Source organism: Myotis lucifugus, unplaced genomic scaffold (genome assembly GCF_000147115.1).
Source record: "Myotis lucifugus unplaced genomic scaffold, Myoluc2.0 scaffold_156, whole genome shotgun sequence".
Classification (NCBI taxonomy): Eukaryota; Metazoa; Chordata; class Mammalia; order Chiroptera; family Vespertilionidae; genus Myotis; species Myotis lucifugus.
The window spans coordinates 1,672,442-1,697,200 of NW_005871204.1; the positions used below are offsets into that span (position 1 = coordinate 1,672,442).

At 46.4% G+C, this 24,759-nt stretch overlaps 1 protein-coding gene and 2 long non-coding RNA genes across 6 annotated transcripts; 2 read left to right on the forward strand and 1 right to left on the reverse strand.

The window, feature by feature from the left end:
• Window positions 1-1,755: 1,755 nt before the first annotated feature.
• LOC111827369 lies at window positions 1,756-9,623 on the reverse strand. Of its 4 annotated transcripts, none has more exons than XR_002830881.1 (3): window positions 9,454-9,623; window positions 6,311-6,420; window positions 1,756-5,987 (listed from the first exon to the last, which is right to left on the reverse strand). It is a non-coding gene; the product is annotated as an uncharacterized LOC111827369 (long non-coding RNA). The 4 variants fall into 4 exon arrangements; XR_002830883.1 differs by having other exon boundaries at window positions 1,756-6,063; XR_002830880.1 differs by lacking the exon at window positions 6,311-6,420.
• Window positions 9,624-19,832: 10,209 nt separating this feature from the next.
• LYZF1 (lysozyme C) lies at window positions 19,833-24,274 on the forward strand. Its single transcript, XM_014461489.2, has 4 exons — window positions 19,833-20,016; window positions 20,923-21,087; window positions 22,747-22,825; window positions 23,370-24,274. The coding sequence occupies exons 1-4, from the start codon at window positions 19,881-19,883 to the stop codon at window positions 23,434-23,436; spliced, it is 447 nt and encodes a 148-aa protein (XP_014316975.1). The 5' UTR covers window positions 19,833-19,880; the 3' UTR covers window positions 23,437-24,274.
• On the forward strand, window positions 21,099-21,832 carry LOC106698270. Its single transcript, XR_001349549.2, has 2 exons — window positions 21,099-21,310; window positions 21,477-21,832. It is a non-coding gene; the product is annotated as an uncharacterized LOC106698270 (long non-coding RNA).
• Window positions 24,275-24,759: the final 485 nt, after the last annotated feature.

Genomic DNA, 24,759 nt, shown 5'->3' on the forward strand with positions numbered 1-24,759 from the left:
ACTTGCTTCATTGGGGCTTTGGTGCTCACTGAGTCTGCCCCCTGAGTGTGTCCTTTATGTTTCCACGGAGCTGCAAACTGGATGTTCCCACTCTGACCTCTGGGCTTCCTGGCTCCTGGATATCTAGGGAGGTGCTAATCTAGCCTTTGCCTGAGGCTATCTAGCAAAAGCCTCCCTGCAGGACTTGGGCAGGGCGGGTCCCACGGGATCAACAGGGCGGGGCTAGAAGTTATGGCTGCTCTCAGTCTTGCTCTCAGAGGCTCTGCTTCTCAGTGTCCCCGTAATCTCTGCAAGCCCCAATGAGAGAAAGCTGCCCTCGGGTTCCAACCGACGCCAGACAGTCCCGCTTCTCCTGTATGAGTCTGGGTCCCTAGAGACTCGCCCAGAACTGGAGCTCAGAGCCTGAGACTCCCTCCCGACTGAAAACGAAAACCGTGCCCTCAGCCGCCAGCCCACTCCGCATGCACTCTGCAGCTTAGTATTTTCCTTTCTCACTGCGCCTTCTCTGAGTCTTGGTATGCTTTTCTCTTTCCTTCTAGTTGTAGAATTTCCACTCAGCCAGCCTTCCTGTGGTTCTGGATGATGTCCGTTCCGTCTTTTAGATGTATTTTTGAAGTGGTTTTTCGAGGCAGCAAACTCCAGTGTTTACCTATGCCGCCATCTTGGTTTCTCATTTTTAGTTTTTTGAGGAAACTCCATACTGTCTTCCATAGTGGCTGCACCAGTCTGCATTCCCACCAGCAGTGCACGAGTGTTCCTTTTTCTCCACATCCTCTCCAGCACTTGTTGTTTGTTTTGATTAGTTGATGATAGCCAGTCTGACAGGTGTGAGATGGTACCTCATCGTTGCTTTGATTTGCATCTCTCGGATGATTAGCAACTTTGAGCATGTTTTCATATGTCTCTTGGCTTTCTGAATGTCCTCTTTTGAAAGGTGTCTATTTAGGTCCTTTGCCCATTTTTTGATTGGATTGTTTATCTTCCTTTTGTTAAGTTGTATGAGTTCCCTATAAAAGTTGGAGATTAAACCCTTATCGGTGATAACATTGGCAAATATGTTCTCCCATGCAGTTGGGTTCTTGTTGTTTTGTTGATGGTTTCTTTTGCTGTGCAGAAACTTTTTATTTTGATGTAGTCCCATTTGTTCATTTTCTCTTTAGTTTCAACTGCCCTAGGAGCTGTATCAGTGAAGAAATTGCTTCAGCATATGTCTGAGATTTTGTTGCCTTTGGATTCCTCTAGTATTTTTATGGTTTCCCATGTTACATTTAAGTCTTTTATCCATTTTGAGTTTATTTTTGTGTGTGGTGTAAGTTGGTGGTCTAGTTTCATTTTCTTGCATGTATTTGTCCAATTTTCCCAACACCAGTTATTGAAGAGACTATCTTGACTCCATTGTATGTTCTTGCCTCCTTTGTCAAATATTAATTGAGCATATTGGTTCGGGCTGATTTCTGGGCTCTCTATTCTATTCCATTGATCTATATGTCTGTTCTTGTGCCAGTACCAGGCAGTTTTGAGAACAGTGGCTTTGTAATACAGCTTGATATCTGGCATTGAGATCCCACCTACTTTGTTCTTTCTCAGGATCGCTGTAGCTATTCGGGGTCTTTTTTTATTCCAGATGAATTTTTGGAGAGTTCGTTCTAGGTCTGTGAAATATGCCGTTGGTATTTTAATGGGAAGTGCATTGAATTTATAGATTGCTTTGGGTAGTATTTTTATGGGTTGGCTCAACAAGATAGACCACGGATGTAGAATTTAAATTTAAGAGTCTTTATTAAGCTGGCCAGCTGACCACAGCCCGTACCTTCCCCCTCTGGGAAGCCTCGCAGCATGTGGCCAAGAGCAAGTGTGCAGTATGATTTTTATAGCAAAATTACATAGTGTTAGAAAAAAACAAAACAACTACAATGCATTTCATTAGAAGTTCACAAAAAGTTCATGAGAACAGAGGTGGGTAAACAGAGTCACACCTGGCTGGAGCGTATCATACATAACACATTGTTTTTCTAAGACAATCTCGCAATTTTTCTTCCATGCCTTCTGTCCCTGACACAGTCCTACACAATCACTCTCCATACGTCAGTCCCCCCTCCCAGTACATTCAGTTTCTCATGTTTCCTTTCCTCCCCTTAGCACATTCTGTAACATTTGGCAATCCTTTCCATGGCTCAGTCCCACACCCTGTGACATTCCCTACTGGACTTATGCCCGAATCAAATCTTTGATTCAGCATTCTCCTCTAAGATTCTGGAGTATTGGGTATGTAAAACCATTAACTTTACAGCCTGTATTCGATTTTGTATGAAGTTGAGGAGGCATCTGGCAATGCAGGTGCCAAATATTAGCCTTAGGAGGAGTATAATGACTGGTCCTGCCAGTGCAGAGAGCAGGGTAGTTAGCCAGGGGGACCAGGAAAATAAATTCTCATACCAATTTCCCTCTGCCCTTCTTGCCTCTTCTCGGTCAGCCAGCCGTTTTCCCAGCTGGCTAAGGCTTTCCCTGATTACCCCGGAGTGGTTGGTGTAGAAACAGCAAGTTTCCCCTAGGGCCAGACAGAGGCCTCCCTGCTTTAGGAAAAGCAGATCTAGGCCTCTTCTGTTTTGCAACACCACCTCTGCAAGTGAACTGAGGGAGTCCTCCAGTTGGCTAACAGATTTCTCAAGAGTGCTCAAATATTATCTGTCTGCTTAACTCTTTATAATTTTGGTGGCCAGTTGCTAGGGCAACTGTTCCGATGGCCGTAGATTCTGCTAGTCCTTTTCCCATAAGAAGGGGAACTAGGATGGGGGCCCTTCTAACCCTCTTGGGTTCGAGATTTAAATGTTCTCGGCCCCCTTCTCCCAAATAGTAGTACACCTGTGGGAGGATATGAGTTAGAATGCATAGTCCAGGGTTCGTTGGATGCTGGAGGACTGGAGAGAAGATGCAAGGAATTATACCAGTTGTACATGCCCACCAAGTCCCCTCCGGAGCTCTAAGTAGGTGGGGGTCTCTCCTGTATAATTCATTGGAAGTATGATAGATGAATTACATAGATCTGTATAAGTGGAACTGCTAACGGGGTAGTTCCTAGGGTACACACAAGTCCCTGGGTTCAGGATGTCCCCAAGAGTAAGTCCCGGTTGTTTGTGTCCCCACATACACAGTCCGTCCAGCAGACTTTCTACTGAAAGGTTTCTGATGGCAGAGGTATCCTTCCTAAGCTGGGCCTCTGCCCCTATCCCAACATAATAAGGGGGTTCAGGGTTAAGGCACAGCCAGCAATCAGCGGTCAGGTTTGGGGAGGTGCGATTCAGGAAAGAAAACATTAAGTCCAGAGTTCCCAGCAGCTGCTGGTTTGGTCTTCCTGTGCCTGCTCCTAAAAGCTGTTGTATGTTCCCAAGGGCTGGCGAGGTTGTGGCTGCAGGTGGAGCACGGCTGGGGTTCCCAGGCTTTTGTGACTCAGGGGAACCAGGAGGTTTTGCTGGGGCTGGGTGCTGTGGCAAGCTCGGCCTCTTCTGTTTTTCTAGGGGACGCAAGGGGCCAATCGGGTTGAGCCACTGGGGAAGAGTCCGGCGCTGAATGGTAAAAAGCTGGCCAGGGTCTCGGCTGCTGACATAGAGTCTTAGCCCCCACGTTTTTCCCCTTCCCATTGGTCAGTCCACCAGGCAAGAGGCATGAGGATGACGGGGTTGCAATCTCCGATAGTGCAGTTTTCCTTTGGGGCCCCAGTTCGAACCTCTCTGGTCAGACGGAGGAGTTTGTCGGTGGGAGGTTTTTTCCATAGGGCTAGGGTCTCACAGACCCCAGAGGCACAATAGAAGTCTCCCTCTCCTCCACAGTCACTACCCCCTTCCCGGGGGCAGACATAATGTTCAGTGTGCCATAATCCTTGCTCTAAGTCCAAGCTTCTGCACCCATAACTCCTGACTCCGGTGACCCAGGGTTGGTCCCCCCAGCCATACCTGGTCCATACGGATCAGCTATGGGAATTTCCCCAGTTGTTTCCAAACAGTTTGCAGAGATCTGTCTGGATGACAGGCACCCCTACTCCTACAACAGAGCCTATAACAATCCAATCAATAGTACTTGTGACCTCCCAAGAGTAATTCTTGGCTGAATGGGGATTTCCCAATCCTGGTGCATGCAGACGAGAAGAGTCAGGATGAACACCGAGTGAGTCTGACCTTTAACAGGTCTCCAGTTCTCTGGACCCACCATCCCTCGACACTGTCCTTTGCCTTCTTAACCTGCGTACGATGGATCCAGTGCCTCTTTCCTGCAACTTTGATGGCGGTTGGAGTGCTCAGCACCACCTGGTAGGGTCCATCCCATCTAGGTTCCAGGCTGCTAGGGCTGTGGGGTTTTACCCAGACGAGATCACCCGGAGAGAAGGCAGGCTGCGTTGGGCTGGTTCTCAGTGCGTCCTCCTCACGTAAGGCTCTCACCACCCGTTGTGCCGACCTGGCGCTGCTCTGCAAAGCCTGTAAGGACTTAAGCATATTTCAGGGATACAGCCAGGCAATTTCTTCCTCCCTTAGGCGGGGAAGAAGAGGTGGAGGCCTGCCAAACATAATTTCAAAAGGGGTGAGTCCTTTTATGTACGGGGTGCACCTAGCTCTGAGGAGGGCTAAAGGAAGGACACTTACCCAGTTTTCGCCAGTCTCTAATTTTAACTTAGTTAATGTTTCCTTTAAGGTCCGATTCATCCTCTCTACCTGTCCAGAACTCTGTGGTCTATAAACACAATGTAATTTCCAAGTTACTCTCAGGGCCTTAACTATGAATTGTGCAACTTTGGCGATAAACACTGGACCGTTGTCGGACCCCACATATAGTAGCAGGCCAAACCGGGGGACAATTTTAGTGAGGAGTTTCCTAACTACTACCTGTGCTGTCTCTGCCTTAGTTGGGTATGCCTCAGGCCATCCAGAGAAGGTATCAACAAAAACCAGCAGGTACTTATATCCTCCTTGTCCTCCTGGTTTCTCAGTGAAGTCCACTTCCCAGTGTTCTCCGGGGTTCTGACCTCGGAATCGCTGCCCCGGTGCGGCCACAAGAGGGGGCCCTTGGTTCACCTGGGCACATACTTGGCACCTTCTGGCCAAGTCTTGGGATATTTTCTGGAGCCCTGGAATGTAAAATTCTCTTCCCAGTAGTTCTGATAGCTTCGTTCCCCCCAGGTGGGTGCTTTGGTGGGTCTGGGAAGCGATGGTCCGCCCCAGGACTTCTGGTACTATAGGCCTCCCAACTGGCAGAATTAGCCATCCATCCTCTCCTTCCCGGGCCCTTAGCTTCTTAGCTAGTCTCTGCTCCTCTAATAAATAAGTAGGCTTCTCTGGAAGCCTTCGTGCTGGCAGGGCTACGAGAACTTCTAGGGGCCCTACAGGTCTTTTAGCCACTTCCTTGGTGGTTAGGACTGCAAATCGATTTCCCTGTGCTTCGGGACTATTTCCCTTCTGGTGCCCCCAACAATGAATTACCGCCACTTTCTTTGGCCCCCATATGGCTGCCAGGAGATTAAGTATTTCAGACTCGTTTTTAATGTCCTTTCCTCCTGATGTCAGGAGACCTCTTTCTTGATATAGGGCCCCATGCACATGTACTGTGGTAAAAGCATACCGACTGTCCGTGAAAATGTTCACTCTTTTTCATTTTCCCCACTGGAGGGCCTGAGTGAGTGCTTTGAGTTCTGCCTTTTGGGCTGAGGTGCCTCGTCCTAAGGCCTGTGCCCAGAGAATCTCCTTTTGTGTCACCACTGCCGCCCCCGCATACCGGGTACCTCCTTCTACGAAGCTGCTCCCATCCGTGTAGATTCTCTCATCCGGATTCTGCAGGGGCTGGTCCACGAGGTCCTCTCGGAGGGAAGTGAGGGCAGTCAATGTCTCCTCGCAGTCATGCAAAGGGGGCTCTACCTCCTCGGCAGGGAGGAGTGTGGCTGGGTTTAAGGCAGCTGTTTTCAGGAAGCTGACTCGTGGTGGGTCTAGCAGCAACACCTGGTACTGGGTAATGCGGGCGTTAGACATCCATCTCTCCGGGGGGCTTCTTAATAAGGTCTCAACTGCATTCGGGCAACTACTTGGAGATTTTGGCCAAACATTAGCTTTGAGGCTTCCTTTACCAGTAGGGCAGTGGCTGCAATGGCTTTCAAGCAGTTGGACCATCCCGAGGCCACTGGATCAAGTCTCTTAGAGAGATAAGCTACGGGGCGTTTCCATGGTCCTAGGGGTTGTGTGAGGACCCCTTTCGCCACCCCTTTGTTCTCAGCTACATATAGCTGGAAGGGTTTGGTTAAGTCTGGCAGGGAGAGTGCTGGGGTGCTTACCAGGGCTTCTTTCAGTCTTTTATAAGCCTCTTCTTCCTTTTCTGTCCAGACCAGGATGGCTTCCTTTCCCCCCGTTGCAGAGTATAATGGCCTTGCAATCTCTGCAAAACCTAGTATCCATAGCCTGCCATAACCCACTGTTCCGAGGAACTCCCAGACTTGCCTTTTGGTGGTAGGCCTGGGGATTGACAAGATGGCCTTTATTCTGCTACTGGATAAAGTTCGCCTACCCGCTTCTATGTTGTAACCCAAATATGTCACTCGGGTAGTGCATAGCTGAGCTTTCTTGGCTGAGACCTGATACCCCAAACAATCTAGAGTGGTCAGCAACTCTCAAGTGGCCTGTCTACAGTCCTGTTCCTCCTCCGTGGCCAGTAAGAGGTCGTCTACATATTGGAGCAGAGTCACCCGTGGATGGTCCTGGTTTAGGGCCTCATCAAACAGAGTGGGTGAGTTCTTAAACCCTTGTGGCAACTTAGTCCAAGTTAACTGTCCGGACTCTCCCTCTGTCGGGTCCACCCACTCGAAGGCGAAGATAGGTTGACTCTGCTTTGCCAGGGGTAGGGAGAAAAAGGCATCCTTTAGGTCTAAAACAGTATAGAACCGGTGTTCTGGCTTGAGGAGGCTGAGAAGAGTGTAAGGGTTTGGAACCATTGGATGGATAGTCTCAACCCTCTTGTTTATTTCCCTAAAGTCCTGAAATCCTCAGTCCCTGGTTTCTGTACTGGCAACAGGGGAGTGTTTCAAGCAGATTGGCAAGGAATCAAGATTGCAGCCTCTTTCAGCCTCTTAATGTGCTTGGCGATTCCCACTCTCGCCTTCTGGCTCATTGGATATTGCTGGACTCTGACGGGTGGCACTGCAGGTCAGCTGGACTACAATTGGAGGCCGGTGTTTAGCTAGCCCCGGCGGATTGTCCTCCGCCCAAACTCCCGGGATAGCCTGTCTTAATTGTTGGAGATAGGCATCTGCTGAGACTTCCCCAGGCTCCTCCTCATGTAGTACATATTCCTCCTGTAAGGGCAATGTCAGGAGATATATCCCCACAGTCCCTGGGAGTTGTAATTTGACCTCTGGCCCTAGCCCTTCAAAAGAGATTGTGGCCTGCAATTTACTCAGCAACTCCCGGCCTAGCAAAGGGTACGGGCACTCTGGCATTACTAGAAACGAGTGAGTCACTGAGCCGTTTCCTAGGTCACTGATCCGACCTTTAGTCCATGGGTAGGATTTTACTTTTCCAGTTGCCCCTTTGATGGGGATTTTGGCCTTAGAGACCGGACCCACTGGCTGTTGCAAGACAGAGAAGGTGGCTCCTGTGTCCACAAGGAAGTCCATCTTTTGGCCCCCCACTGTCAGACTTATCCTGGGCTCTTGGGGGCCAGCTGAGCCCTGATAGCCCTAATCCACCTCCTCCACCAGTTCAGGGCACTCCCTTTTCCAGTGTCCTTCCTTTTTGCAAAGTGCACACTGATTTTTCCTTTTTCCCAAGCCTGGGTTGGACTTCTTTTTTCCCAGAGGGCTTTCTTTTGCCTTTATTGTCTTTCCGGCCCCTTGGGCCTTTTTCCTCGTTTAATGCCAGGAGGACCTTGGCCATCCGGTGTTTAAATCTGCCGTGGGGTCCTCCCAATTGTTGAAAACCTCCTGGGCCACCTCAACCAGCTCAGAGATTGATTTCCCCTCAAAGCCTTCTAACTTCTGCAATTTTTTCCTAATATCTGTGGCCGACTGGGAAACAAATGCAACAATGACAGCCCTCTGATTTTCCAGGGCATCAAGGTGAATGGGGGTAACACCCGATAGGCCTCGTACAGCCTCTCCAGGAAAGCTGCCGGGCTCTCATTAGGCCCCTGGACTGTCTCTGTCACCTTAGAGAGGTTTGTGGGTCTCCGAGCAGCAGCTGGATGGCCCCCAATAGAGTCTGGCGATACCGATCGAGAGCCTCCTTTCCCCTCTCACTATTGGGGTTCTAGTTGGGTCGCCTGGAGGGAAACACAGCTTCTAATCTGTTTTGGTCAGAGGTAGGCTGCCCATCCGGACCCAGCACAAATCTCCTCCCCTCCCGATTGACTCTCTCTCTCTCCTCTGAAGTGAAAAGAGTTTGCATCAACTGTTGACAATCGTCTCAGGTAGGTTGATGGGTAAAAAACACAGACTCTAAAAGAGAGATCAAGCCCTGTGGGTTCTGGGAGAAAGAAGGATTCTGGTTCTTCCAATTATATAGGACACTGGTAGAAAAGGGGACATAAACCATGAAAGGCTGCCCGTCTGGACCTAAATCTAGAGGGCCTGCTTGCCTTAATGGCAACATGGGAGCTGCAGGACTGGCGGATGCAGCAGGGTCCCGCAGCTTCTCCCCCTCCCCGCCTCTCTCTCCATAGGCTGTCCCCTGCCTCGTGTGAGGAGGGGAGAACGGAGCCGGGCCCTGGACTGCAGTTTCCGGAGGAAAGGAAACTGGCTGTGGAGAAGGCAGGGGCTCCAGACCAGGGTCATTTGCCACCGTGGGACCGGTGGGGGGAGGAGCATACGGGGGAGGCCTGACCCTAGGGAGTGGCTCCTCTCCCGTATCTTGCAGAACAGAGAGAGTTTTGCCCTCCTTGGCTGAGGCCAAGAGGACTGTCTGTCTCTGTCCCAATTTCTCTTTTTTATTCTGACAACTCTGTAACCACCTTGGTTTTTCAGTCAAAATATGGACCCACACTTGAATATAGGGAATTTGGTTGGGGTGACCCGGCCAGCCATAGACAACATGGTGAACCCAATAAGCAGTGGTTAAATCATAAGTCCCTACGTCAGGCCATCCCACCTGGAATGTGTGCCACTTCCTTTCACAGAATTTCTGCAAATCAAAAGTATTAACATTATGGCCATATCCTTCAGCTCACTTCTTGAAGTCCTGAAAATTGTGCAGAAAACATTGCAGCGGGGTGGACACAGAAGCAGACGACAACCTTTGACCCATTTTGACAAACACCAAGACAACAAACACCAGACAGACAAACCCTGTGCAGCCTACAGCCGCATGAACCAGGGACCCCAGCCACCGTCGTGGCCACGGGTCAGGACCAGGAGTACCACTGCGTCCAGCCCTCCGAATAGGTCCTTCCGTGGGATGTCCCAATTCCAGTTTAATGACCGGTCCTTACCTCTCTCGAGAGTCCAGGCAGCTCGGTTTCCAAATTGAAAGTTTGGATGGACTGGAGGCCTCCTTGGTAGTCGTTTTCCACAGGTGTGGGGTATCTCACTGAGTGCCCGGCGACAAGTGGGGGAGAGCCTCCTGCCTTGAATAGGGAGTCCCTCTCCTTTCTGCCGGGGGAGAGCCTCCCGCCCAAAATAAGGGGTCCCTCTCACCCCTGCCAGGAATGTCGCTGCGGGCCTCCAAATGTTATGGGTTGGCTCAAGGAGATAGACCACCGACTTAGAATTTAAATTGAAGAGCCTTTATTAAGCTGGCCAGCTGACCACAGCCCGTACCTTCCCCCTCTGGGAAGCCTCGCAGCATGTGGCCAAGAGCAAGTGTGCAGTATGATTTTTATAGCAAAATTACATAGTGTTAGAAAAAAAAAAACTACAAAGCATTTCATTAGAGGTTCACAAAAAGTTCATGAGAACGGAGGGGAGGTAAACAGAGTCACACCTGGCTGGAGCGTATCATAACACATTGTTTTTCTAAGACAATCTAGCAATTTTTCTTCCATGCTCTCTGACTCTGACACAGTCCTACACAATCCCTCTCCATACGTCAGTCCCCCCTCCCAGTACATTCAGTTTCTCATGTTTCCTTTCCTCCCCTTAGCACATTCTGTAACATTTTGCAACCCTTTCCATGGCTAAGTCCCACACCCTGTGACAGAGAAAAGCACACTGATACTCAGAGGAGGTGCGGAAGTAAAGTGCAGAGGTACGGAGGCTCGAGCGTGCGCGGAAAGGGGCTGGAACCTGAGGACCTGGCTGTCTTTTTGAGTTGGGAGGGAATCACAAGCTCCCAACTGCTCTGAACTCCAGTTCTGGGAAGTCTCTGGGGACCCAGGACTCATACGGGGAGAAACTGGACTGTCTGGCAACAGTCATAACTCAGAACTTGAGGGGGGCTTTCCCTCAGAGGTGCGTCCAGCAGTTACTGGTACATTGAGACATGAGGCCCCTTCGGGCAGGGCTGAGGATCAGCCATAGCTGCTTGCTCCACCCTGTTGATTCCAAGACCTCGCCCCACCCAGGCTGCCGCAGAGGTTTTTGCATATGAATGCCCTGCCCTTTGCAGTCTGAAAATTACCTAACAAATTGCAGCTGGGCCAGAGAGACCCAGAACTTCCAAAAGAAGGCCCATGGCCCCACAGCAGCTTGCATTGCTTCACAGCTGGGCCTCATCTGGGCACCTCCAAACCTCAAACAAAGAAGAGAAATCTGCAGATCTCTCCATAGCTCCTGCTGGATAGCCTCAGATAGAGGCTAAATTAGCACCTCCTTAGAGATCCAAGAGCCAGTGTACCCAGTGGTCAGAGTGGGACCATCCAGATTACAGCTCCTCAGATCCATAAGGAACACACTTAGGGGGCAAACTCAATGAGCACCAAAGCCCTGCTGAAGCAGGTCTGGCCCCAGAAGGGTGTCTTCAGCACAGAAGTTCTCCCACTGCAGACACAGCTGATTCTCACAGCCAATAGGCCTGGAGATCAATTCCTCCCAGTAATACCTACAACACTCAAGGCTTAACTATAACAAGACTGTGCTCAAAGCCCACAAGGGGGTGCACCAAGAGTGTCCACCTCAGGTAATTGGGGAGGCTGAGCCACTGGGTCCTATAGGACACCCAGCACACAAAACCACTCTACCAACACTGGGAAGCATAAAAAATGCAGAGACAAAGAAACAGGTCACAAATGACAAAAGTGGAGGAAAGCAAACGACTGGATATAGAGTTCAAAACCACAGTTATAAGATTTTTCAAGAATTTTCTGGAAACCGCTGATAAATTTAGTGAGACCCTGGAGGATATGAAAAAAGACCAACTAGAAATTAAGCATACATTGACTGAAATAAAGAATAATATACAGATATCCAACAGCAGACTAGAGGATCCCAAGAATCAAGTCAAAGATTTGAAATACGAAGAAACAAAAAACACCCAACCGAAAAAGCAAAAAGCAAAAAGAATCCAAAAATATGAAGAGAGTGTAAAGAGCCTATGGGACAACTTCAAGCGTACCAACATCAGAATTATAGGGGTGCCAGAAGAAGAGAGAGAGCAAGATATTGAAAACCTATTTGAAGAAATAATGGCAGAAAACTTCCCCTACCTGGTGAAAGAAATAGACTTCCAAGTCCAGGAAGCGCAGAGAACCCCAAACAAAAGGAATCCAAAGAGGACCACACCAAGACACATCATAATTAAAATGCCAAGAGCAAAAGACAAAGAGAGAATCTTAAAAGCAGCAAGAGAAAAAAAGTCAGTTACCTACAAGGGAGTACCCATAGGACTGTCAGCTGATTTCTCAACAGAAACTATGCAGGCCAGAAGGGAGTGGCAAGAAATATTCAAAGTGATGAATAGCAAGAGCAAGAACCTACAACCAAGATTACTTTACCCAGCAAAGCTATCATTCAGAATTGAAGGTCAGATAAAGAGCTTCACTGATAAGAAAAAGCTAAAGGAGTTCATCACCACCAAACCAACATTATATGAAATGCTGAAAGGTATTCTTTAAGAACAGGAAGAAGAAAAAGGTAAAGATAAAAATTATAAACGGTTGCAGTAAAGTGGAATGAAAAGTTAACTAGGAGAGGAGGTTCTGCCAGGAAAAGGCGGGAGCCTGCAACCATGCCGCGTCAGAATAAAGTCTAGCATGCAAGACTTATTGCTCAGAGGCAGAACTTTCCTTGAGGTGATAAATAGTCCATAAGAGCATGGAAAGTTTAAGAGAGGGTGCACTGCTGCAGGTGGAAAGAGTCTTTGTATAACATAGGAAATTAATAGTGTAATGTATAAATTAGCTCAGATGGTCTCATAAGCATGCCTGTTAATCATTGTCACTTGCTGTACTCCATTGTTGTTTGCTGTGCTCACCCCCAGTAAAAGCCAGAAGGGATCAGAGGGTTTTTGCTACACGCCTGAGCGAGCGGTAGCCCTCTGCTCTACTTCATCCTACGCGCCAAGCTTGCCTCAGTGTCTCCGTTCACAAACAACATCAACAAATGGCACCTGAACAGATCAGGGACCCGAAGGTAAGAAATTGGGAACAGGTAGGACCGAAAGGGTTTTGCCAGCACAGAGTACTCGGAACTTTCGGCAATAGAGTCAGAGTCATGGGGAATAGCCCGTCAATGCAGAGTCAATATATAGCTGTCTTAAAATCATTGTTAAAGAGCTCAGGGGTAAAAGTGAAGGACACCACCCGAGCCGCTCCCGTTAGAGGTCACTGAACCGAGGGAGTCAAGAAAAGGTCAGAAAAATAGCTGCAAAAATGAATTAGGAGGTTATCTACACTAATAAAAGAGAAACATGGTAATTAGCGTACGACCACTACCCTTCCCATTGGCTAATCACCATATCCTTATGCAAATTAACTATCAGCCAAGATGGCGGCCGGCAGCCATGCACTGAAGTGAACAGGGAGGGTTGCTTATTCCAGTGACTGCGGACTCCAACGTTCCCCGCCTGAGTTGCCGGCTTCTCAGCTGCAACTCTAAGCAACTATGTAGCAAATCTAGAAGCTAAACAAAACCCCAGAAACCGGCTTCAGCCACCCTGACCGCAACATTGTATCAATGTTTTCAGCAGCGAGGCCTCAGAGCAAAAGCTGGCCCAGAATTTAAAAAAATAAAATAAAAAAGGAGTGGTTGAGAGCTTCAGTCACCCACCAGCAGGAAAACAGCCCTTAGCCCCTCAGCCAGACTGGCCAGGCACCCCAGTGGGGACCCCCACCCTGATCCAGGACACCTTTCAGGGCAAACCAGCCTGCCCCCACCCGGGCACCAGGCCTCTACTCTATAGTAAAAGGGTAATATGCCTCCCAGCACCGGGATCAGCGGAGCAGCGAGGCTCCCGGCACCGGGATCAGCGTGACAGGGCAGCGCCCAAGTCCCGAAGGCGCCCCAACCCCCTGATCAGCCCTGCTCCGTGCCTGATAGGGGGGAGCTCCCCAACCCCCTGATCACCCTGCAGCTCTGTGTGTGACAGGGTGCGCCGCTCCAACCCCCTGATTGGCCCTGTTCTGTGTGTGACAGGGTGCGGCGCCGCAAGCCCCCTCCCCCCCATGGGCACTGCTCTGTGTGTGACAAGGTAGAGCCATAACCTCTCCATCAGCCCTGCCCTGAGTGTGGCAGTGGTGGCGCCCCAACCCCCTGATCGGCCCTGCACTGTGGGTGACAGGGTGCGGCGCCCCCAACCCACCCACCCCCAACGGGCCCTGCTCTGTGTGTGACGGGGGATAGCCATAACCTCCCCATTGGCCCTGCCCTGAGTGTGACAGGGTGCAGCGCCCCAACCTCCTGATCCGCCCTGCTCTGTGTGTGACAGGGGGGAGCTCCTCAACCCCCTGATGGGCCCTGCTCTGTGCATGACAGGGGGGAGCTCTTCAATCCCCTGATGGGCCCTGCTCTGTGCGTGACAGGGGGGAGCTCCTCAACCCCCTGATGGACCCTGCTCCGTGTGTGACAGGGGGGAGCTCCTCAATCCCCTGATGGGCCCTGCTCTGTGCGTGACAGGGGGGAGCTCCCCAACCCCCTGATGGACCCTGCTCTGTGTGTGACAGGGTACGGAGCCCCAACCCCCCTGCGTGACAGGGGGTGGCGCCACAACCTCTCCATCAACCCTGCCTTGAGTGTGACGGGGGCGGTGCCCCATCCCCCCAATCGGCTCTACCCTAAGCATGACTAGGGGTGGCATCGCAACCTCCCGATCCGCCCTGCTCTGTGCATGACAGGGGGTGGCTCCCCAACTCCCCAATTGGCCCTGCTCTGAGCCCGACCAGGGGCTGCACCAAGGGATTGGGCGTGCCCTCTGCCACCCAGGAGCAGGCCTAAGCCAGCAGGTTGTTATCACCCGAAGGGTCCCAGACTGCGAGAGGGCACAGGCCGGGCTGGGGGACCCCGCCTTCCTACCCCCCCCCCCCCAGTACACAAATTTTTGTGCACCGGGCCTCTAGTGAAAGAATAACCTCAGCCAGCCATTCAGAGCTGGAGGATTCATCTTCTCCTGGTTCGGAAGAGGATCGTTACCCACCCCTCTAAGTTAAGGAAAAGAAGAGTGGCAAGAAGGGAAAGAGAGATGAAGGAGCTTTTAGGGAGTCTAAAAGAATTATTGCTCAGTCCCACCAACAACACAGAGCAGGGTAACGATTATTTAAGAACCAGCTCTGGGCAGTTGACCTCCCCAAACCAGTTTTAAGTGCAATAGAAAAAATAAACCCTTGCTGCTGGGTAGAGAAGCCTTATAGCCTCAGAGGCCAACCCCAAAACACTGCCACCCAGAGGCTGAGCCACAAACTGACTCTTAGATGAACACAAATTAAGGCAGTCTGGGTCACAAATACGGCCTGCTTTAAAATCAGGACTGTGATTTACAACACGGAGGAACAGTGTATCGCAGGGAAATTCAACACTCTCCTGAATACCTGGCAGGACTAAGGCGAGCCAGGCTGAAGAGTAGAAGAACCGAAAGACCTTCACTACTGCAATTTTTTTTTCTTTTTTTGCCTTTTAACTAAGAAACCAATTTTTTTTCTTTTTCTTTTTTTTCCATCACCTGATTTTACCCTTTTAATTACTACATTTTTATTTTTAACCAATATTATTACTGCTACCATTTTACCATTTTTTAAAGCGCCATTTTATTTTCTCTTTTTTTTATTTTGGGATTAGTGTTCTCCATTCTATTTTCATTGTTCCTTTAGCATCAATTTTCCCTACCTCAATTTTACCTCTATGCTAAAACCCTCTTCCTCACTTTTCCCCATTTGGTGTCCTGTTTCTCTTACCCTATTCCTGCTTTAGATTTTCCTTATTCCGTCTTTTTACCCCCTGTTTAATTTCACCCTACTTATATATCCTATTTCCAATCCACTGCTCTAAATCCTTATACACCTATCCCTTATCCTTCTTCACTATCCAAACATTTTTTCTCTCTTATCTTTCTATTGTTTTCTTGCTGTTTGCTTGATTGTTGAATATATTGGGTTTTTTTGTTTCTTTGTCTGTGTGTTTTTTTTGCTTGTTTTGTTTTGTGTTTTTTTTTTTCTTTTTTAGTACTGGTTGTGAGGTTGTTTTGCTTTTTCTTTTTCTTTTTTTCTGCTGGTTTTTCCCCTCCCTCCCCTCCCCCACCCCCTGGCTATTTTTGTGCTTCTGTTTTCCCTTGCCTTTCTTGATATCATTGGTTGTTTGTAGTTTGCATTCATCTCCAGGGATCTGTTGCTGGAATTTGTTGGGATTAGTGGCAGTTCTATCGGAGTTTTCTCCTCATACAAATAGTCTCTTCCCCTCTTCTACTTCATTCTCTCTTTTCGCTCTTTTTTTCCCCCTCTTTTTTACCCAATTTCATTTTTGCACTTCTTTTTTGTTTTTTTTCTTATTTTTCTTTTCCTTTTTCTCTTTTATCTTTTTCTCTTCTTTCCTCCTTATCCCCTAATTCTCTTAATTGGGTGGTCACCTTTATTTGGGGTTATTAATATCGTAAATATATTTGTGTTCAGTGCTTGGTATGTTGTGCCTTGTTGTGTTGTATTTTGTGTCTTTAAATCAATGCAGCAGATCCAAGATACAGCAGCCTCCTGATCACCACACCCTCTGTCTGAGGAACAGCAGCTGTACGTGAAGCCTCCCCCCACCAGCCAGAAGAGCCACCACAGCTGTGAACAGCACCCACCAGAGGAGCTGCTGCCAACTGAGGAGCAGCTGCTACTGAAACCACCCAAGGAGCAACCACAGCCCAAGGAGCCACTGCCACCCAGGGAGCAGCCACTGAACGACTCAACATCTAGATATGTCAGTGAGATAAAACATGGGTAGGCATAGAAACCCCCAAAGGAAAGAAAAGGAAGACTCGCCAGAAAAGCAGCTAAGTGAGACAGAGGCATGCAACATGACAGAAAAAAACTCAGAATAAGGGTCCTAGCGTGCATAAACCGGATGGATTAAAAAATCAACAACATATGCAAGAAGCAAGATGAAACAGATGGGGAAAAAATGGCAGAGGTTTAGACGGATGTGTTGGTGCTTTGTCCCGGAGCACATAAGGCCGAGCAGCTGAAACGGGTAACATACAGCCCGAACAAGCAGAGGAGATTCAGCTGAGAAACAGTCTGCAGCCAGGAAAGACAGAAAACTCCTAGAAAATGGGGATGGCTAGAGATTGAGGCTGAAACCTCCCCCTGGGCGCCAGCTCAGCCACGAGACCGAGCCATCTTGAGCAGCTGTTATCCGCATCCAGAGATCAGCTACTAACCCAGAGGCAACGGCTCTCAAGCAGCGCAACTACATGAACTCAGAGGAGACCTGCTTCCTCCCACAGAAAGGTTAGACTTCCCAAAAAGGTGCGGTTTGCAATTCAGGTTGGAGCGAGGAACGTGCGCACCTGCACGGGGCGGGAGGAGGGGGGGGGAATCTGCGCCCCACAAAGTCCGCGCCCATTGAGGCCAGCGTGACCCGCAAGTGGGGAGGGCTTCTGCAGGGCTACTCATAGAAGGTAACACTATAAATAAGCCCATAGTTGGACTGGATGCAAAGGGGCAACCTCAGATTCTACCAGCCGACCGGCTACTTGGTGCCAGGGGCCAGAACGCGCACAGACACTCCCGCAGATCTGGAAGGTGGAGCCCTGCGAGTTCGCACAGCTTCCCAGGCTCTTGTTTACACACTTCCTCTTAAATCTGTGAGTTTGATTGTTGAACCCAGTGCATGGGATTGACCAGTTGGGTTCGCTAGGGGAGTCTATAGGGGAAGATTGTTTTTGGGGAGCCTGGGAAACAGAGCTGGGAGTGGCGTCTGGGGAGCCAGCTCTGGGCAGAGCTGGTTCAGGTACAATAGAGAACTCCTGGTCAGAGAGGACTTATAGCTTTGGAGGTCAATCCAGACACACTGTCACCCAGAGGCAGAGCCACAAACTGACTCTTCTGTAAATACAGATAAGGCAGTAAGGGGAACCAATACGGCCTGACTTAAAATCAGGACTGTGGCTTACAACACAGAGGAACAGTGTATCAGAGGGAAGTTCAACATTCTCCTGAATTCCGGGCGTGCCAAAAAGAAGAGTAGAAGATCTGAAGCACCTGCATTACTGCACATTTTTATTTTTATTTTTTTTAATTCATCAGCAAATCAACAAATGACAAGTGCTGGAGAGGATGTGGAGAAAAAGGAACACTCGTGCACTGCTGGTGGGAATGCAGACCGGTGCAGCCACTATGGAAGACAGTATGGAGTTTCCTCAAAAAACTGGAAATGGAACTCCCATTTGACCCTGTGATCCCACTTCTAGGAATATATCCCAAGAAACCAGAAACACCAATCAGAAAGGATATGTGCACCCATATGTTCATAGCAGCACAATTCACCATAGCTAAGATCTGGAAACAGCCTAAGTGCCCATCAGTAGATGAATGGATTAGAAAACCGTGGTACATCTACATGATGGAATACTATGCTGCTGTAAAAAAAGAAGGAACTCTTACAATTTGCAACGGCATGGATAGAACTGGAGAGCATTATGCTAAGTGAAATAAGCCAGTCAATGAAGGAAAAATACCACATGATCTCACACATTCATGGATAATAGAGACCATTATAAACTTTTGAACAATAATAGATACAGAGGCAGAACTGCCTCAAACAGATTGTCAAACTGCAGCGGGAAGGCCGAGGAGGGTTGGGGGCAGGAGGGAGGGGGGTAAGAGATTAACCAAAGGACTTGTATGCATGCATATAAGCATATCCAATGGACATAAGACACTGGGGGGTAGGGGAGGCCAGGGGATTGTCAAGGGTGGGGAAAAAAAGGACACTTATGTAATACCCTTTGTAATACTTTAAGCAATAAAAAAATTTTTAAAAAAAGAATTATTGCTTACAGTAGTAAGAAAAAGAAAGAAAATAAAAGTCCTCAGGAGTTGGCTGCACCGCCACCGAAAAGTGAAAGTAAAGCGGCACTAGTCATTAATCAGGCGTTAGCAGCTGAGTCTCCACCACCCACCTGAGGACACAAAGACCTGCTAATGCTCAATACCTTCAAGGGTTATATATATTATTAATTATAATATTATTATATATAATTATATATGTTATTAATTTTATATATTAATACAGAATTAATTTATGCAGATTATAAATTAATTCCTTATAATTGGAATGCTATAGCTACGGCAGTATTAGCCCCAGGGCAATATCGGCAATTTAAACCCTGTTGGTAGGAAGAAGCCAGGAGAGTGGCGAAACTAGAAGAGGATGTTCTGCCAGGAAAAGGCGGGAGCCTGCAAGCAGGCCATGTCAGAACAAAGTCTTGCACGCAAGACTTACTGTTCAGAGGCAGAACAATAAGTCTTGCACTCAAGACTTACTGTTCAGAGGCAGAACAATAAGTCTTGCACTCAAGACTTACTGTTCAGAGACAGAACAATAAGTCTTCTGCGCAAGACTTACTGTTCAGAGACAGAACAATAAGTCTTGCATGCAAGACTTATTCTTCAGGGGCAGAACTTTCCTTGAGGTGATAAATAGTCCATGAGAGCATGGAAAGTTTAAGGGAGGGTGCACTGCTGCAGGTGGAAAGAGTCTTTGTATAACATAGGAAATTAATAGTGTAATGTATAACTTAGCTCAGATGGTCTCATAAGCATGCCTGTTCATCATTGTCACTTGCTGTACTCCATTGTTGTTTGCTGTGCTCACCCCCAGTAAAAGCCAGAAGGGATCAGAGGGTTTTTGCTACATGCCTGAGCGAGTGGTAGCCCTCTGCTCTACTTCATCCTATGCGCCAAGCTTGCCTCAGTGTCTCCGTTCACAAACAACATCAACAATAAACAGCAAATACATATCTATCAACAAGTGAATCTAAAAATCAAGTGAATAAAAACTCTAATGAACAGAGTAAACTGGTGAATATAATAGAACCAGTGGCATGGAAAGGGAGTGGAGTGACAATTCTTGGGGGGAAAGGGGTGTGGGGGTGCAAGAAGAGACTGGACAAAAATCGTACACCTATGGATGAGGACAGTGGGAGGGGTAAGGGCAGAGGGTGGGGTGGGAACTGGGTAGAGGAGAGCTATGGGGGGAAAAAAGAGGAAAACCTGTAATAATCTGAACAATAAAGATTTAATTTTAAAAAATAGGAGAAAGTTCCCGTTTTGAAAACAGTGCTAATACCAATCATTCCTGAGCCAGGTCTTTAAACAATGTCATTCATCAATTTCATGTGGATTAATTCTTGTAACCTTTTGAAGTCAGAGAACCAAAAAATTGTTCCCGTTTTCCACATAGCTCAAAGGGTGGAGCCTCCAAACCACTAGGAGAAGAAGGAAGTTAAAAGAGGTTAAATACTGGGGCCAGCCTCCCCTGGCCAGCTGAGCAGTCTGGCTTCGCAGTCAACATGAAGGCTCTCCTGACTCTGGGGCTTCTCCTCCTCTCTGTCGCCGTCCGGGCCAAGGTCTATGAGAGGTGTGACCTGGCCAGAACCTTGAAAAGACTTGGAATGGATGGCTACAGGGGAGTGAGCCTGGCAAACTGTAAGTTACCTCTCCCTACTTCCAAATAGCCAGCCAGGTGTGCAACAGACTAATAGAGGATGAATAATGAGAAAGGGGCTTTGCGTGAATGCACTTCTTTAAAAAAAAAGTTATTTGAGGATTTTTATACTTAAAATGGTTAAAAAAATATATCAACTACTTTCTTTATAAACAGAAATGCCAGGTGAAGGAATGAAGGCACGGGAGTGCAAAATTGTGCACCATTCTAAGTAAACCACCACCCGTTGTACTCTGCGAGTGCTACCAAGCTTGCCACTTGCCTCAGACTCAGTGGCACATGTAGCCTGACTGATACATTTGAGCACGTGCTTGACTCCAGCTTTTCCGTGTGGAACCTGGGCTCTGTGAGCCTAGAATAATGCAGTGTTTTTCTCTTTTTTAATTCCCCTGCATGACACGAGGCTTTTCATAGCAAAGTTTTTTTATTGTTGTTTTTTTAATTATGTTGAAATCTCAATACAGGGGCAGTAGGAACCTATTTCCTCTCAATCACTGTTTATGTCAGGATCTCTGAAATGCAGCATGAAATGCTATCTTATTATTCTTTCTCACTCTAGTTGATTAACTGTTTTCATTTTCTTCTATGCAATCCAAGATGTGCCTGTGTAAAAGTTACTTTGTATTTTAGCCCATTTTTGTCAATGTTATCAATGTATGTTTAGGTTGAATCGAACACTTCCTCTTAATAACTATTTTTGAATGAATGAATGAATGGTTTGATGGGTATATGGATGGATGGACTATGAAATAGTCTTTCCTCTTCTACATCTTTATACTTATAAAGTAAGTCATTAGAAAATAAAATTAGCTATATAGAACTGATTATGGTATGCAGTATGTGTCATATGGTATTGCTATTTATTACTAAAAATATGTTATTTTCAGGGATGTGTTTGGCCAAATGGGAAAGTAGTTACAACACCCGAGCTACAAACAACAATCCTGGAGACAAAAGCACGGATTATGGGATATTCCAGATCAATAGCCGCTACTGGTGTAATGATGGCAAAACCCCAGGAGCAGTTAATGCCTGTGGTATACCCTGCAACGGTAAGAGAAAATAACGTTTATGTGATGGCACAGGACCCATCTGCTTATGTTTATAAGAATAGAGATTCAATACAAACGAAAGGGGGCGTGGGCGGGGAGTGGGTGGGGAAAAAGAAATAAAAAGGTTTTGAAAAATTCAACAGGGACCTAAAAGATCGCCATCTCGCCCTGGCTGGTTGGCTCAGTTGGTTGGAGCATCATCCCGTACAACAAAAGGTTTCAGGTTCGAGTCCTTGTCAGGGCACATACCTAGGTTGTGGGTTCAATCCCTCGTTGGGGTGCGTATGGGAGGCAAGCAATTAATGTCTCTCTATCTCTCTCTCTTTCTCTCCCTCTCCCTCTCGCTCTCCTTCTTACTTTAAAATAAAAAAAAAAATACATATCTTCAGGTGAGGATTTAAAAAAAAAGAGGTGACTCTGACTGTAAAAAATAAAATAAAATCATAAAAATGAAAATATTGGAGAAGTACTATAAAATTGATATCGTTAAATTTCTAAATGTGAAAATTCTAATAGAAAAGATTATTCTTAGAATATTCATTTGTATCCAGTTAATTTATTTAAAAAATATTTTGTATTCTATAATAATCTGTGGTCACTGAATAAAAATTCTTACTACCAAGAGATTTATGACTACTAGTAACTTTTGGTTTATATTGTTCTAGATAGAATACATATCAATCATGTCTGTGAACATAAAGCTATGTCATGTATAAATATACCTACATATAAACATGTAATAATGTGTGGTGTTCTTTATGGTTATTTTTTATTATTATTACTGATTTTGGAGAGAGCGAAAGGGAGAGGGAGAAACATCAATGTGAGAAACATGGATTGGCTGCCTCTTGCACGCCCCCTACTGGGGATTAAGCCCACAATCTGGGTATCTACCCTGGCCAAGAATCCAACCGTGATCTCCTGGTTCATGGGTTGATGCTCAACCACTGAGCCCACCGGCCAGGCACAATGTGTGTTTTAACAAAAATGAAATTGTACTATATATACTGCTTTACAATTTGTTCTTTATCACACAAAATTATTTATATGTTAACAAATACCAATCTTGATTTTATTAATTTTTTTATTTTATTTTTATTATTTTATTTTATTTTATTTTTGAGAAAAATGGATCTTTTTTCCATTTTTTTTGATAGAGGGGAGGGGAGAGAGAGAGAGAGAGAAACATCAATGAGAGAGAGACATATTGATTGGTTTCCTCCCACATGTGCCCAGACTGGATCCATGAATCGAGCCTGCAATCGAGGTACACGCCCTTGACTGTGAATCCAACCCTCGACCCTTCAGATCTGTGGGCCAGTGCTCTAACCACTGAGAAAAACTGGCCAAGGCTCTTATTTCTTTAGGGGAAATTTCTAGTCGTAGAATTGCTGATTAAAAATTACTAGGTTGGTTCCTCTTTTTCTTCTAATAGTGCCTATTACAAAGAGAACTATCTATCTATCACAGTAGTTGATAATTCCAGAACTTCCAATGACTTTGGTATCTGAGATTCCTCCCAACATTCACAGATATATAACTTGTGGAAAAGAATTGTCGTGTCCATTCCTTAGCTTAAGACAATAAAATGGGCTAAACCTAAACTTAAAATGAAAATTCTGTGAAAGTTGTCTTCATTCCTCACCACCTGTTTTTCAGATTTGCTTCAAGATGACATCACTAAAGCTGCAACCTGTGCCAAGAGGGTTGTCAAGGATCCACAAGGCATCAAAGCATGGTATGTGTAAGCTTAGAGGGGAAAGCTTTTTTGCCCTGTGTTAGGAGAGAGGTGAGAGAAGATTTTCAAGGACCACCATATGCTACTGAGAACTGAAAGTTGCAGCTTTAGGTGTATGCTAAAAAAAAGTATCACTTAGAAGCAATCTATTTTAACATTTTAACGGATTCAGAATCTTTTCCTCTTATTCCTCCATTAATTTGGGAGGATTTCTAGAATTTTTAAGATTCTCCACACTCTACCAGTTCCTTGTCCTATTTTGAAATGTTTGGAATGAGCTAAATGTAGAATGCACTTTTCAGTGGCTGTTAGGAAATGCACATGACTCTCGTGGTCAGCATATTATGCTGTAGCCAGGGCTTTGGGGAGAAGTGAAGTTGGGTGTACATATCTCCATTTAATAAATAGCAATACCTGGATCTATCAAAAGCCTGTATTTCATATAGTGTTAAAATAGTTTGTCCTCACAAAGGATTTGCTGTATGTCTATCACAGTGAAGATACGCTTTAACCTTATCACCATGTGTTTCACCTTTCCCTACAGGGTGGCCTGGAGAAATCACTGTCAAAACAAAGATGTCACTCAGTATACCCGGGGCTGTGGAGTGTAACTGGACAGCTTTCCTTCTTCAGCTCCTTTTCTCTCGTTTTCCTATTCAGGGAGTAGCAGTTGAGTAAAAGTTCACACCTTTTTCAAATAAATAATGTTTTTACAGAAGCAGGAGCAAAATACGGTCTTTCTTCTAAGAGGCCAATGTTGTCTAATGTGTTAATTATTGGGTATTAAGTCTACAACATGTTTCAGTGTGCTGATAGAGCTACTGCTGGTGAAAATTTACCTAAATCTTGATTACCAAATACGTCTCCAGTACATTCAGTTCTTCATCAAAGACTTCATCTTGAATGACACCAGTATTCCTCAATGTTTGATATATATGTAACAAAAGACTATCTTAAAACACATTGACCTCAGGCAAAATCTCAGCTGTGTAGGCATTTGATGTGTTCATCTGTTCATTCGCCTCCCAAAACAGTAAAAGATACCCATTCTTTGTTGGGCAACATCAAATTTACAAAAGAACAGAATGCCAAATAGCTGAAAATGGAGACGGCCTGGATTAAGAATATTGTTTTGATTAAGTGTGATCTTTGGTTTAAATGCTTTCTTAGAAATGTTACTTTTATACAGCTTTAAAAATGAACTCACAATTTATATATCCATCTACTTTAGTCCTTTAAAGAACTTTTTTGTGCATCTTGCTGATCATGAAGGAATATCAAGAAGGATTAGATTAGCTCTTGCTGTTTCTTAATTTTATAAGCTTAGATTCCTGCATTATGACTAAAACTGGAGGCAAATGAGTTTGAAAGTATTGACATAATTGCTAATTAACCACCAGTATGAACTTACCATGTTGTTAAAAAAATAAACATTTTCATTAAAGGACTCATACCTTGTCTTTCTCTTCTGTGAAAAGAAATGACTTAGCCCTCTTAACATTTCCTTATACCTCACCTGTACCCAAACAGGTTATATTGCTGGGAAAAAACAACAACCCACAGGCATGCTGACAGATCTCACTTTAACTTCATAACCACACCTGGCCAGTGTGGCTCAGTGATTGAGCGTCAACTCATGAGCCAGGAGGTCAGGGTTCAATTCCCTGTCAGGGCTCATGCTTGGGTTACAGGCTTGATCCACAGTAGGGGGCATGCAGCAGGCAGCCAATCAGTGATTCTACTCATCATTGATGTTTCTCTCCCTCTCCCCCTGTCTGAAATGAATAAAAATACATTTAAATTCATTACCACAAATCTCATATGGGCCCTCAAATCTGCCAGGCATCTTAGGCACCTGTCTGCAATCCTTCTGGATTGGTGTCCCCACTCTCCAAAATGACTATTACTATTTTACTTCCCTGCCTCCTCCCTCA